Raw genomic sequence first — 15,045 nt, 5'->3', positions numbered from 1 at the left:
CAGGGTAACTCATTTTCAAAGAAGAGTGAAGTCAATTCTGATAAATTTGTATTTCTTGACTCATAAAACAATATTGTCCATGATGAAAACAAAGAGATTTGAAATGACATATTTTTTAAATGAGCCAAAATCTTCATAAAACAGAATTAAGCACTTACTTTTACTTGGAGATCCTCAGAACTTTCTGTTGACATGTACAAAGAAAGCAGAACTGGCAAAGTATTTGTGACTGCAACAGCCCGTGCGTGTTCAGGAGTGTGTCTTCCAATCTGTCCTAAGGCCCAAGCAGCTGCAGCCTTAATGTGATCTTCCGGTTCTTCTGACAAGCAGACTGACAACTGGGGTACACCCTGCAGCGTGGATCAAAAGAGCAAGTGTTATGAATCTAGAGCAGGATTAAAGAGTCTTCCATGTCTCTCAAACATGAGAAGAAATCACTTCGGCCTTGATCCTTTTTTTCTTAAATGGTTCAATAAATGAGCACATCACAGGGGCTGTCATTTCTTAAGTCAATAAGACGACTAGAACTAAATTACCTTAATTATCGGTAACGATTCAACTAAACCAAGAATTTCTCTACTAGCTTTTACCCCCCAAATAGAGAGGTATTTAACCAGACAACAGATGTCACAGACTAGGAAATAGGCAAAGCCAGATTTTACTGTGACAAACTAAAAATGTTTAGAATTTTAAAATCATTTATTTTCCTTTGTTAAAAAGTTTAGAATCTTTAAAGAAATTGTCTTTTCACCAAATATAATAAACCTGACATAATAAGCCTGAGAATAAAATAAATCAGTAAGAATCCTAAGTACCTTGTCAGCGGAATATATTCACTAACACCTTTCCTGAAACAGTACATAAATAACTTTCCATCAATTATGGTCAACTTTTAAATTATAGTTCTTTACACTTTAACATGACTGAATGTCAAAACAACGATTACTTTTGTTACACAGCACATGCTTACATTTTGCATCTTATGCTTCAATTTTATCTAAACAATAAAAACAGAATAAACTAAAGAGCCTCAAATACATTACATTTTGTATACCCAAGGAACAATTTTAAAAAATCAAATTCTAATTCCAAATTCTGTATAGGTGTAATTTTCTGACTAATTTGAGATTATGGTAATCACCTTAAATTTGGTACCACAAAAAAAGATCACATGGTTATGCTACCACAGCAAAGGCCAGAATCATCATATATACTTTTATTCTTTGCTTTTTAATTTGGTTATTAAGACCAATTTCCTGAAGAGGTCAGCTATATTTCTTCATTGGCTTCTTTCCTACAACTAAAAATGTATGTCTGCCAATATTAAAGGTCAGACCTGTCTTCAGAATGAAGCAACTTTCCAGAAAGCCCACATGTCCAGGATGTAACAAGACTGAAGAAACAGGAGGAAAAGGAGACAGTGCCTCTACTCCATCCCCGAAGCTCTGACTTGTTGGCCTCAATTATAATGAATAACAAATAAGATAAGGAATGCAAATTTGCTTTAAAATTACTATTTAAATGTAAGGTATTATTGTTAGTCTTTATAGTACCACACAGGAAAAGCAGAGAGTGCTACCATACTATGTGGCTTGCCCGAAACTGCTGGAGTTTCAGCAAGCAACACCTTGATCTCTATCTGAAAAACAAACCAAGTGGGAAAGGCCAGCAGCAACCTTAGACCAAAGAAGGGGAGAGCTCCCTGGTTAATTTCAGGAAGGCATATGGGAAGCAACGGCAATTGCTTCTTCTTTCATCATTCTTCCCATGCATAAGCTTCATGACTATCCACAAAACAACCAAGGATCAAAAACCTAGTAACATCCTTACCGTGACCCTTCAGAAAGCACCACTATTGCTCTAGTCACTATCACAGTCTGCGGTAGTAGAAGAACAAAAGGAAAAGAGCAGGATAAAAGGGAGTAAAGCAAAGAATTATCAAGAAATAGGTAGAAAATAAAGATCTGAGGCTCCTTTTTATTCTGAGGATTAGTAAGGGATAAAAAAAATCCACATTTCTGTTTAACATACAGCAGCAGGTTTTCTATGCTGATAAGAAACCCACACCCCAGAGGGTCACCGCACACACTGTAAGCACACAGGCTTTGAAGCATTCGTCCAGAGATCAATATTTATTCATTAGCACACATTTCGTAAGCACCTACTATGTGCCAGGGCTGCACTAGATGAGGGGTTCTTACAAAATTGTGAACTGAGATAAAGCAAAAGCCCTAGAGCAAGGAAACAAAAACACTGACGTGTGCTCTGAATTGCCTAAATCTAAGAAGAGAAATAGTTAATAAAAGCTGAAGAAGAGAAAGTGGATAAAAAGGGATGTCCTAGCCATTGTCATCTCCCACTGAAGTGGCAGGAAATGGAGGGGTGTATAGACCTCCCAGAATACTGAAAATGACTACTGGGCATGTCATTTACAAATAGGTGTTTCTAACCAAGGTAAGCTTTACATGTTTGTAGATATGTACAATTAATCCTTCAAGATACAAATAAACTTAATATTTAAATACAGATAATACTAATGCTCAAAATAGTTGATATTCTGTTGATGAGAAACGCTGAGTAAAACTTTAAACTTCCCATTACCTTGCTAATAAAACTTGCTAATAAGCATTGAAACAATCAAAATTTTTTTCAGGTAATTTTTTTGCTCCAGTCAGTTATATTTTGTATTCTGTTGGAGAACATTAATCTGTGGTTCTGTCTTAGAATTTCTTACTGCAACTGGAAGAAAACGAAGCAAGAACAAACCTTAGAAATGATGACTGCCATTGCTAGGTTCTCAGAATGAGCTGCTACATAACCAAGCATCATGATGCCAGGCAGCCGTGTGTTCCCTTTGCAGGACCCAATGCAGTCAATCACGGCAGCAACCCCTCCTGCGTTAACTACCAGCTGTGAAAGCTAAGCGATGGGAACAAGAGTTAGATCACCAGGACCCTATGATGGTCTTTAAATACAGTTTAATATTGCCACACTCTATTTAGAACCTAAAGACAACTGGTGAAATTGAATTATCATTTAGTGAAATTATTATATTTATTAAAGAAATATACAAGTACAATAAACCTGCTAGTTCAAATGCACAAACTGTGAGGAGCTTTACTCTGTGGTTCAATTTTTCATGCATCGATGGCACAACTTTTATCCCTATTATAATGGATGTCAAAATTCCTCATGTAGACTCTAAGCCTAGGGCTAGTTCATAACTAACTACTGAAACCCCCCCCCCCATCACAATGGGTGAGTATGAAGCAGATTAATCACTGAATGGTGAAAGACAATGTCGGACTTGAAATATTCTAACCTAATTATTCCCCCTTTGCTAGTAATGATTACTAGCTGAGTGCACTTTAATTTTGAAAAATCTCAAGCAAATAAAGATGTTAGATGAAATAAACAATGAGGACTTAAAGTTTAATGAAATAAAAATTGATTAGTCAAAATATACACAGAAAAAAGATACTTCAGAATCAACACAGGCTTGCTTTCTCTCTATTTCTTTCCCATCTAGGAACTCAGGGCGGGAAATCACCATGTAAGAGCAGCTACTGGAGTGGTCACAGTAGGCCAGGGGACCTTTGTGATTTCTCCCAACCTGGAGCTATAATAGTGTTCTCACTACTCCCAGCTGACATAAAATTGTAAGGATGGCAAAGTTCCATTGTCCTCACAATCTACAAATGGAAAGTTGGAAATGACTAGAAACAGATTTCAAGCTCAAACTCTGCTAATATAACCCAGTGTTCTCAACTGGAGGCAGTTTTGCTCCCTGAGGAATACATGGCAAAGTATGGAGACATTTTTGATTGTCACCACTTGTGGGAGAAGGGTGCTTTTGGCATCTAGTGGGCAGAGGTTAGGGATCCTGCTAAACATCCGTCCTACAATGTGCAGGACCAGCTCCCCACAACAAAGAACTACCCAGTCCAAAACATCAGTAGAAGACGAGAAATCCTGACTCAACTAGATCATGTGCCACAACCCCTAGGCCCTATAAACAAATTGATGTTTTATTTAAAAACTAAAACTAACTACTACATATTATTGTGCCTTGAAGTTTCTTTTCACCTCGGGTGTATGTTTTGCAATCTCTCTAATTAAAGTAGAAGCATTTTTCTTCACGTATTCATCCTTGTCCTTCAGACAGGTAAGTACAACTGGAAAAATCTCTGCTTCAACAACCATTTCTGCCAGATCCACGGAATGTTTTGAAACCTGACTGAGAGCTGAAAGGATCTGATGCTGTGAAGCAAAAAAACAACAACAACAACAACAAAACACTATATAGCATCCACTACAGAGTTCAGATGTAATGTAAACAGTTTTATATATATTCAAATTCCTTTATAAAAGGAAAAAAATGTACATGCCTAAACAGCCTAAGATTTCTGAGTCTTGAGACTCTCACATTCAAGTCTTATACCCAAGTTCTAAAAATTCCTAATTTCCAAATTAGTTCTCAATATTTTGAAACTCTATCTATTACAGATGATTACATAACATGACCTCTGGATGAATACCACTTCTTAATTATGCAACACTGAAATTGCTAATTTATGAGACAGGTGATCATTTAGTACAAAAATCATCAAGCAGAACAATATCTTTGACATGATGCTGATACCATTTCAAAGAATGTTCCATTGCTTAGTTAACGTTAACAATTTTAAAACATTATAGGATATAACTATTAGAATATAAAAGTATAGTTGGTGACTATTAACTAAAAATCAGATTTTAGAAAGCTATAAAAAAGGCTAAGATAAATATTGCAATTTCCATAAGAAACAATATTATAGTGGTGGGTTCAAAAATCTTTAGGTCTTTTCCAAACCAGGATTTAATTATTATGTGATTCTGTATTTTAATTATTAATGTTAACACTGTTGTTACTTCTGATCTTGTACATAGTTTCCCCAATCACATCTTTATCTAATCCTTACAGTATTATTTTCACATATTAAGAGACCAAATACATAATATATTCATATCTGTTTTCAATGATAATTTGCTAATTATTTTTAGATGCAAAATATTCACGTGTACACATTTCCATTTTCTTACATTATAAGAAGGCTGATGTATTTTTCAACCTTATTTTGAAATACCTTCAATTTAGCATCAGGGTTCAGGATCATCTGGGCTAAATGAGCAACAGCTCCTGCATCCACTACTGTCTGTGCTAACTCTGGAGAATGCTTTGCAATATCACTGAGGGCCGAAGCAGCAATCCTTTTCAAAGCAATTTCTGGCTCCTGGATACAGAGTACTAAAAGAGGAACAGCTCCCGCATCCACCACAGCTTGTGACAGTTCTGTGGGTCCAAGAAAAGTAATTAAGTGAGTATGGGTGACTGACCCTTGCGCAAGCCATTTTTCACCCTGACAGATACAGCAAAGAAAAAAGGGGAGGGTGTACTTCACTCTCTCAACATCTGCATTTCAAATTAGGCTTCCTGGTTTCATAAACCATGTGGACCAATCCTGAGCTGAAAAGAATACAGGTCAGTAGATGGACCTCCATTTACATGAACACATTTGAGGTAGATTAGGCTGAAATGGCTTGTTATTCTTTTTTTTTTTTTTTTTAAGAGAGTAAGCAGATGTCAGCTGTTTAAGCTCTGACAATTCTGCACTTCTCAATAGACAAGCATTTTATGCATGGTTTACAATAACAGAGAAAATTTAAGTACCAAAAATTTACCAACCACACTAATTAGGCAGTATTTTGTGCTATTTACGTGAGTAAACATTAACATCAATCTTGTGCCAATAATGTCAATTTTTAAATTTCTTTTATCTTGTAGTACTTTTAAAAGATTTTTTTAAAATTTCATACAAAATAGAAAGCTGCCTTTTCATTGTACATATAAAAATACTTTAAAAAATGAGACCTACTACTAATCAATAAACTTTTGTATATAAATGCTAATGTTTAGACACAAGAATAAATTTATCTTACTCTTGTTAGAAATCAAGTACATATCTTTTGAACATACATGTTGATTTACTTGTATGTCCAAGAATAACAGCTACAAAAATAGCACACTTTAAATTACAGATAATGGGAGACAGGCAAGCAGACCCATATAATATCATGAAAAAACTGCCTTTTGAGAAGCATAAAGCACCACACACAGTTACAGATTCTACTCACATTGTATTCACGGCCCCTCTTACTGAATCACAGATACCCATTTCTGGAATCTCTTCCTTTCAAAATATGTTCTTATTTTCCCAGATGTGTAGTGCCTTAGTTATATATAAATGTCTTAACTGTCAAGCTAAGAGCTCTATTTAGCATATCACTTAAAGTCTTTAATTTGAAGATAATACAGTGTTTGATTTTTCAAAGTATTGGTAATATCACAACTTCTAAAAGAAAATGTTAGCAAATACAGGTTAGTGTCCAATATTTGCTTTCCTTAAATTATCATAATTATCTTAGAAGTCCCAATGTTGTATAAACAGTTCATTCATTCTTCCATTAAACAAGTATTAATGGAAGGCTATTAAGTGACAGGCTCATTCAGCTCGGCGCCAATGACACACTTCTGCAAATTAACACTACATTCATCGGCAAAGGTATGTTTCAATTTTTAAAATTTGGTGTAAAAGCTAGTATACTATGGGAAGTTCTTATGTAATCTCAAGAACGAGAGGTAGATGACAGGAATATATTTTGTTTTGCTCTGTTTTTAAAATAGAAGACAATAGCCAACAGACTGCAGTATCAATCTAGCAATACAACAGGTTCCTCAGAAACAGCCTCTGGGATGCTACTGCAATAGACTGAAGACCATGAAGACAGCAGATGACACAGGTGGTCACTGTTTCTCTTCCCCCACCGCACCCCCACACCCATCCAAAGGAAATGGGAAAAAAATATAAAATGTTATATTACATATAATTTCTAAATAAAATACTCATTTTCTGATAATTAACATTCTGCTTAAGAATTCGACTCTATCCAAATTATACAAGTGTCATATAGTAATAATTTATATGTCCCTATTTAAGCACACCTGGAATATATATATCTAGTGGGCTGAATATTTTGTTTTGATGTATTTTCACTTTTATATCCACTTTCTAAGAGTAAAGAATATGTAGCAAACTACAACGGTTTAAAAGTACTATTAACAAAAACTCAAGATGCTTTTTAAAAAAACATCTATTATCTACCTTTATAATTCCCATTCATTTGACCTGTTCCTTGAGTAATTCTTGAGTGCAATGTCCTTCTTCCTTAGAATAACATAATGTTAATAAGAAAGCAAATTCTGTTCTTCTAACTTGTTACCCAAGTTTTCTATTCTCTCCAGAGTAGCAATGTTAAATGTGGGGAAGGCCGGGGATGGCAGTGGAAAAAGATTTGCCATGAAGCTAAAGAAGTTTCCAAGGACCTAAAGTGGGCCTAGCAATTTTGTACTTGCAATTTCATATAGTTTACATCCCCAAATGTATATGGTTCTACTGCTCTTGAGTAGCACACTTTTTACTTAGAAGTATTGTTCTCCTAGCTTCAAACATATGTTAATATTAAATATCAGATAGTGAATGTATATACAGATAAGAATACAATAGGCCTAAATAATGTAGACTCTACATATTACACATCCAACAGGCTATTTCATTCTGACCTATCACTACTCTTTTTCCCATTATTCTTTCCTCTGGTGTTTCTATGCCAGCCACTGTTGGTGTCTACCTGATAGCCATCGTCAGCTAGGGCATAGGCTTGTGAGCCAATCCTAGACCTAAGCAGAAGTCAGCTGGAAGCAACTGTGAAAGCTCTGTAATAAACTGAGATACACAGCAGAAAATACCACCTCTTCTTTGTTGGACATGGTCATGTCTGCAAATAGCATCTGGAACTCCTACATCCATCTTGCAACTATAATGGAAGAAATCACCAATATGCTGAGGATGGCTGAGTACAAAAATGAAAAACATCTGGGTACTCCATGACATTGTTCAGCTGCAAAACCAGCTTTGGAACTGCCCTTACTCTGAACTTTGTGTCATGTGAATTTAAAAAATGTCCCTATTGCTTAAGCCACTTGTAGTTTACATGCTACAACTTACAGCTAAAAACATCCTGATATAATTACTTCCTCTCTTATGCTTGGTGTCTGTACATGGTTTTCTCTCCTCTTTCACTCACTGAATGTTCATTAAGTGCTTACTATGTGCTGCACACTTGGCTAGATCTTGGGGAAAGGGAATAAAAACATTGTTCTGTTCTAGAAAACCCTGCTCAGAGTGAATACATGAACAGGCCACTACAAGTACAGAGCAGAGCCAGGAATCAGGTCTGTGGAGTGTTCAGGGAAAATGTATACAGAAGTATCATTTCAGGAAGTGCTTCCAACCTTCCTTTCTTCTCCTCTTTTCTTCTTTCTTTCTGTATTTTCTTTCTTTCTTTCTTTTTGAGATGGAGTCTTGCTCTGTTGCCCAGGCTGGAGTGCAGTGGCGTGATCTTGGCTCACTGCAACCTCCGCCTCCTGGGTTCAAGCAATTCTCTGCCTCAGCCTCTCGAGTAGCTGGGATTACAGGCAACTGCCACCACGCCCAGCTAATTTTTTGTATTTTTAGTGGAGACAGGGTTTCACCATCTTGGCCAGGCTGGTCTTGAACTCCTGACCTCATGATCCACCCACCTCAGCCTCCTAAAGTGCTAGGATTACAGGTGTGAGCCACTGCGCCCAGGTTTTTCTGTATTTTCTACTCGAAAAAAACCAGCAGCAACCAAAACACACACAAAACTCTGCACACCTAAAAATTACTTCCCATAGGAGAAAGCTCATGAAGTTCATTTTAAACTCAAACATGGAAATGAGTTTTTAGATGTCCAATTATCACATTATGAAATCAAAGATTGATATGTACCAACTTAGATGCTCAAAAAAGGTTGACCAAAAAAAAGCAGTGAGCCAAGAAATTTATCTTCAGTCCCTGAATATATCATGGCCTCATTTCAAATTTTAAGTAAATCTTCAAAAAATTTTTATAATATATCTTCCATTACACAATAATATGTGACATATCCTATACTGTTACATAACAAACAAGATTAAAAACTGGTTATACCTATGTCTAAAAATGCAAAGAGAAAAGGCTACATGTTATATCAACATGCTAACAGCATTTATACTGGGTTGATGGTACTATGGGTGGTATATTTTTTCTCTGTTTGCCAAATTTTATTCAATATGAGTTTTAAAAAAGTAAATATAAGCATGTCTCTTGCCCATACATATAGCTACTGCTGGGCCTAACTGTACTAACATTATTGTTACAAAGAAATAAACAAATATAAAATTTTTAGCTTATTTTTTAATATAGCAGAAAGTTTCTTATTTTAAAAGATGGTGGAATATATGTCTTCTTTAATAAGGCACACCTAAATAATGCACATCATACATACTACACATCCAACAGGCTACTTCATCCTGCCTCTATCACTATTTTTAAAATAAATTATGTGAAAAGAGTGTATCATTCTTCTTCAAAGAATTAATAATATATACTAGAAATAATATTCATTTACTTTTTCACACTTACCCTGCTGCCTTAATTCAGACCCTTATTAAAGTTAAAATATTACATTTTTTAAACATTAGGGGTTATTTATCTTTAACCTTTTTTTTGACTGCAAACTGTCAGAGGAAACTATCCAATAGCACCTTCCTTATTCATGAATAATAATTAAAGTTGTTTATTGCATATATGTAGATAAAAATGTACAGTCGCCAAATCTGATGATCAGTTGTTTTTTAGCAAAGGAATAACTAGTTTTATGTGGCTTAGGAGTAGCTCATTCTGAGTGAAGAAACTGAGGCAGCCTCCTCTGTGGTACTGTGACAAGGGAGGGGGAAGCGTCATCTTTTCACACTTCTCTGCCTCTCTCAGTTTTTCCATAATTCTTTCTGACAACATTTATGAGGGTTATGTGCATACAATTTTTTGATCCGTAAAAACTTGGGGTGACAAGACTTTGCTTCTCACACAGTTGCATTTTCTTAAGAATTTCATTCTGTGCTGTTCTTGGAATCTGGGTTTTTAGTCTGTTTGGTTTTTTCCTAACGAAGGGCTAAGCTTGCAGTGATCTGTCAGTAACAGGCATGAGAAGTGTTGCAATTTAAGTGGATCAAAATCTTCAACTTAGAATAATCAAAAACCTCAGTATGACTTTAGGTTTAAGTTTAAAACAAAAAGAGAACGTAAATTAAAAGGAGGACTTTTAAGATCAACAACATTCATAAGATTAGTACTATCTAAAGCTGCATGAGTGGAACATTAGAAATAACTCTATGTTGACTGGAAGGGAAGAGAGCAGATAGGAATGCCCCTTAGCATAGTATAAGTATGGTCGTTACTAGGTAAATAAGACAAAAGTAATCTTGCTTTAATAGTGCCCCAGTGACTTCAACCTCTCTCAATTATGTCATGGCTAGTTGTCTGTTTAGATCAGAAGTGGTCAATGCAAATGCCCACAGGGCCCGGGAAAGTAACTAAAATAAATGAAGCCAGAGGACATTTAAAAAAAAAAAAAAAAAGGTCAGGGAGTGGGGGAGCAGTAGTGAAGTGCAAAAGCCTAGGGACCATCTACAAGGGGCAGCAGTTTCTTAATTTCAGCCCAGTGTTGCTATGTAGGAATATAGGCCTACTGTTGTCAGGACTTTTTTTTTTTTAATGTGAAATTGCCTGGTTTTTAAGTGTTGGCAATTTTTTTTTTTTTTAAGAACACTGTGTGAGACAACATAGAGCTGGCCAAATAAAACACACCCCTCTGTGGGCCTGCTGCGGCCTGAACCACCCCATTTTACAACAATAGGCTTAAATCTTACACCCTCTAAAACAGCCTGTCGGGGGCTTTCTGGGTATGGAAAGGTGATGTTCTTTCTACTTTTAATTTTTGAAGTCATGTTTGGGGTCACAGAGGAAGAACCACTATTGTGGTTACGTAAGAAAATTCAGAGAATTCTAAGAAATTAATAAAAATCTAAAAATTGACTCTTAAGAAAGGATTACTCTGAACATATGATACTCGAATAATCTTTCAGCTCATAGTGGAGATGTGAGACAGAAGAATTTGAGCAAACAAGTGATCATGAGGACTCATAAAAAGAATTCAAAATGAAGAGGTTCTCCAAAAAGAAAAAAGAAAAAAATATGTATCTAGCACACTAATTAAAAAAACTCCTCTGGAACTTAATCTCTTTAAACTTTATTGCTTTTTAATTTTTTTTCAAACACTGCTTTTAACTACCTCTAAGCCCTACCAAAGTTATATTTTGTTTCATTAAAAAATACAAGAAAGTTATAAATTAATCATTTCTTTGCAGTTAGGTGGCCCTATTTATCAGTTTGAAGATGGGCTGGTTTTTGCCATAAAAATATACAGCTGTATCACTTCAAAAGCTTTTTGAAATAAAGCAGGTCTAAAAAAAAAAACATCTACATTTTGCCTGGGTACAGTGGCTCATGCCTGTAATCCTAGCACTTTGGGAGCCTGAGACAGGCAGATTGCTTGAAGCCAGGAGTTCAAAACCAGCTTGGACAACAGGGCAAAACCCCGTCTCTACAAAAAACAAAAAAAACACAAAAATTAGCCAGGTATGGTGGCAAGCACCTGTAGCTACTCGGGAGGCTGAGGTGGGAGGACCCCTTGAACCCAGGAGGCAGAAGTTTCTGTGAGCCAAGATCACGTTGCTTCACTTCAGCCTGGGCAAAAGAGCAAGATCCTGTCTCAAAACAAACAAACAAACAAACAAAACCTACATTTAAAATTGGCTGCCACTTATATGATATTAATGTTATGTTAATAATAATTCCTCATCCCATTCAACCAAATTTTTCATGATTGGGTGAAATTATAATAACAAATATGTTGCTGCAATTACCAAAGCTGGTTACTTACTGGTAACTCCAGTATGATTTTGGTAATAGCACTTCCAAAGTAAAAGAAATCTGTTGGCCAGGCGCAGTGCCTCACTCCGGTAGTCCCAGCACTTTGGGAGGCCAAGGTGGGAGGACTGCTTGCATCCAGGGGTTCAAGACCAGCATGGGAAACAGAGAGAGACCCTGTCTCCAAAAAAAATCAAAAATTAGCTGGACATGGTGGCACGCGCCTGTAGTCTCAGCTACTCGGGAGGCTGAAGCGGGAGGATTGCTTGAGTCCAGGAGGTCAAGGCTACAGTGAGGTGTGATCATGCCACTGTACTCAGCCTAGGCAACAGAGCAACACCCTGTCTCAAAAAAAGAAAAATCTCTTTAGGTTTTGGTCTAACCCAGCTGTTTACAACTGGTTTATTTATCTACTGCTATGTAACATCACACCAAATTTAGCAGCTTAAAACAGCAAACATTTATTATCTCATAGTTTCTGTAGGTCAAGAATCCAGGAGTGGCTTACCTGCCAGGTTCAGGCTCAAGACCTATCACTAGGCTACAATCAAGAAGTCAACTGGGGCTGCAGTCAATTGAGGATATGTGTCCAGGCACACTCGTGGGAGGGTTAAAGGGAATCTTTAGTTCCGTGCCCTATGGGCCTCTACATAGGCTGCTCATGATGAGGCTTCCCCCAAAGTGAGTGATTCAAAAGGGAGGACCCAAGTGATTCAAAAGAGAAGACTCAAGATTATAAAAGACATTTCAGTCTTTTACAATCTAAGCTTAGACGTGGCATAGCATTGCCTCTGCTATAGTGCATTGGTGCAACGGGGGAGGGGACGACACAAGGATGTGAATAAGAGGAGGCAGGCATCATGGAGGCTGCTACCACAAAAAGCTTTGTTCTACACCAACACATCTGCAAGACAACATCCCTCCACAGGCAACAGTGACTCACTAGAGCTATCCTTCTCAGCTGAGAGATTGACATCTCCAATTGCAGGTGGAAGTGAGAAAAGCATAAAGGGGGAATTTGCATATTACTATGTAAAAGTCTCGAGTGATTTTTATTTCTCACACACACACAAATGTCATTTTTCCTACTCTCATCATTTCTATCTTGCTTCCCTCCACCCAATCGTCAGAGCCATTAGTTTAACCCTAACACATGGGTTGAGTGTTTGAGAGCTTAAGGGTTAACATACATACATACATTTGCTTTAAAGGCGAAATAATTCTGGCTCCTTTAAAAAGTCAAGTGAGTCAAATAAGCCATTGATCTGGAGTTAACAGGGCTTTAGTAAGAAATTACAATCAGCTGGGAGGGAAGGCCGCTCTCACAGGACTCAAGTAAAAAGCAGCTTCAAAACATGGTAAGAAAAAGTCAAGAAGTGGAGACCAGACAAAAGGAAAGTGAGAAAAAAAAACAACAAAAAAACACTTGGTTATAGCCTTGAACAACAATAGGCTGAGGAAATCTGAAGTCATTTTAGCTCCCATCCCCACCACTAATTTAGCATTAGACCTTTAACAGCTGAGACCAAGCTGAATAGAGTAACGCAAAACTACAGAGAGGGTCTGGAGTGTCCCGGTAAAGAAGAAAATAACTAAAATAATTGGAATTACATCTTTACAAAGTAATGCTTTTTGAATCTGGAAGTTGTTTCATTTGTTTTCCACATGCTTTATATAGCATTTGCAACCATAGTTGTGGTTTCACTCTACCTATAACTTTGCATTTTGCTTAAAAAAAAAAAAAAACCTGCCCAAACTTCACCACTATGCAATGTATGCATGTAAGAAATCTGTACTCATGGCCAGGCGCACTGGCTCACGCCTGTAATCCCAGAACTTAGGGAGGCCGAAGTGGGCAGATCACCTAAGGTCAGGAGTTCAAGACTAACCTGGCCAACATGGTGAAACCCCATCTCTACTAAAAATACAAAAATCAGCCAGGCATGGTGGCATGCACCTGCAATCCCAGCTACTCGAGAGGCTGAGGTGGGTGAATCGCTTGAACCCAGGAGGCAGAGGTTGCAGTGAGCTGAGATTGCACCACTGCACTCCAGTCTGGGTGACAGAGTCAGACTCTGTCTCAAAAAGAAAAAAAAAAGAAAAGAAAAGAAAAGAAAAAAAGATCTGTACTTGTACCCCATAAATACATAACAATTTTTTAATTAATATACAAAAATAATTTTTAAAATAAATAATAGAAACAGTTTTAAAAACCATGGAAAATGCATGTTATTATTCAAACTTCAAAGGTATTCACTCCTTGCTCCAGCCCAGTGCTAGGTAAGAAGTCCCTGTCTTCAAGGAGCACAATCTGATGGAGAAGGCTAGACAGCAAAAGGCCACAGGTACCCTGATGGGATTCTCTAGAACAGGTAAAGGAGAGAAAACAGAAAGAGGAAATAAAAATAAAACATTGGGAGGGTAATATGTTGATGTCGTGTTTTTATAAACGTGGTCCCTGGTCAGCAGTGCTTGCTGTGACTCCCCTGAGTGGTTCTCACACCCTCATGGGTTTCCACTGGCTACTTTTATTCCTGAGGATTCAGGTAACCCAACATTTTTAACAGTTGCCTAATATCCCACTGAGCAAATATGCCATCATTTACTTAACCAGTTTCCCACTTGAGGACATTTAATTAATTTTTGGTTTGGTTTGGTTTTGTTGTTTGCTATTATACAGTATAATGAACCTCTTTTGCATTCAGATTACATATTAGTTATCTATTGTCATGTAACACACAATCCGAAACTGAACAGTTTAAAACAACATCACTTATTATTTCAGAGTTTCTGTGGGTCAAGAACTCAGGAGCAGCTTAGCTAGGTGGTTGTGGCTCAGAATTACAAAGTTGCTGTCCAATTGTCAGCTGGGGCAGTCGCCTGAAGGCCCACCGTGGGGAGGATCTGCTTCCAGCTCAATCCTGTCATTGCTGGGAAGCCTCCATTCCTTGCTGGCTGCTGGAAACCTCAGTTCTTCACCATGTGAACCTTTCCATAGGCCACCTAAGTGTCCATGTAACAGCTTCCCCTAGAGCAAGTGGCCCAAGAAAGACAGAGTGCCCAAGACAGAAGCACTGATTTTTTTTTTTTTTCTCCAGAGGCAGGATCTCACTCT

At 37.2% G+C, this 15,045-nt stretch overlaps 1 protein-coding gene across 28 annotated transcripts in view; it reads right to left on the bottom strand.

Annotated features, from left to right (window-relative positions):
* Nucleotides 1-15,045, bottom strand: part of SPAG6 (sperm associated antigen 6) — a 74,616-nt gene that overhangs the window by 25,521 nt on the left and 34,050 nt on the right. For 22 of the 28 annotated variants that reach the window (XM_009458044.4, XM_009458042.4, XM_016962364.3 and 19 more), the window contains 4 exons: nt 5,127-5,332; nt 4,087-4,260; nt 2,767-2,919; nt 159-350 (listed from right to left, as the gene is read on the bottom strand). In XM_009458044.4, coding sequence (XP_009456319.1) covers nt 159-350; nt 2,767-2,919; nt 4,087-4,260; nt 5,127-5,332 — 725 coding nt within the window. The remainder of the gene's footprint in view (nt 1-158; nt 351-2,766; nt 2,920-4,086; nt 4,261-5,126; nt 5,333-15,045) is intronic. The other 6 variants (XM_009458043.4, XM_054659371.2, XM_063817566.1 and 3 more) reach the window with 1 other exon arrangement.

Source organism: Pan troglodytes, chromosome 8 (genome assembly GCF_028858775.2).
Source record: "Pan troglodytes isolate AG18354 chromosome 8, NHGRI_mPanTro3-v2.0_pri, whole genome shotgun sequence".
Lineage (NCBI taxonomy): Eukaryota > Metazoa > Chordata > Mammalia > Primates > Hominidae > Pan > Pan troglodytes.
The sequence above is the reverse complement of the archived record's forward strand: the minus strand, read 5'-3'. Positions and strand labels throughout refer to the sequence as shown.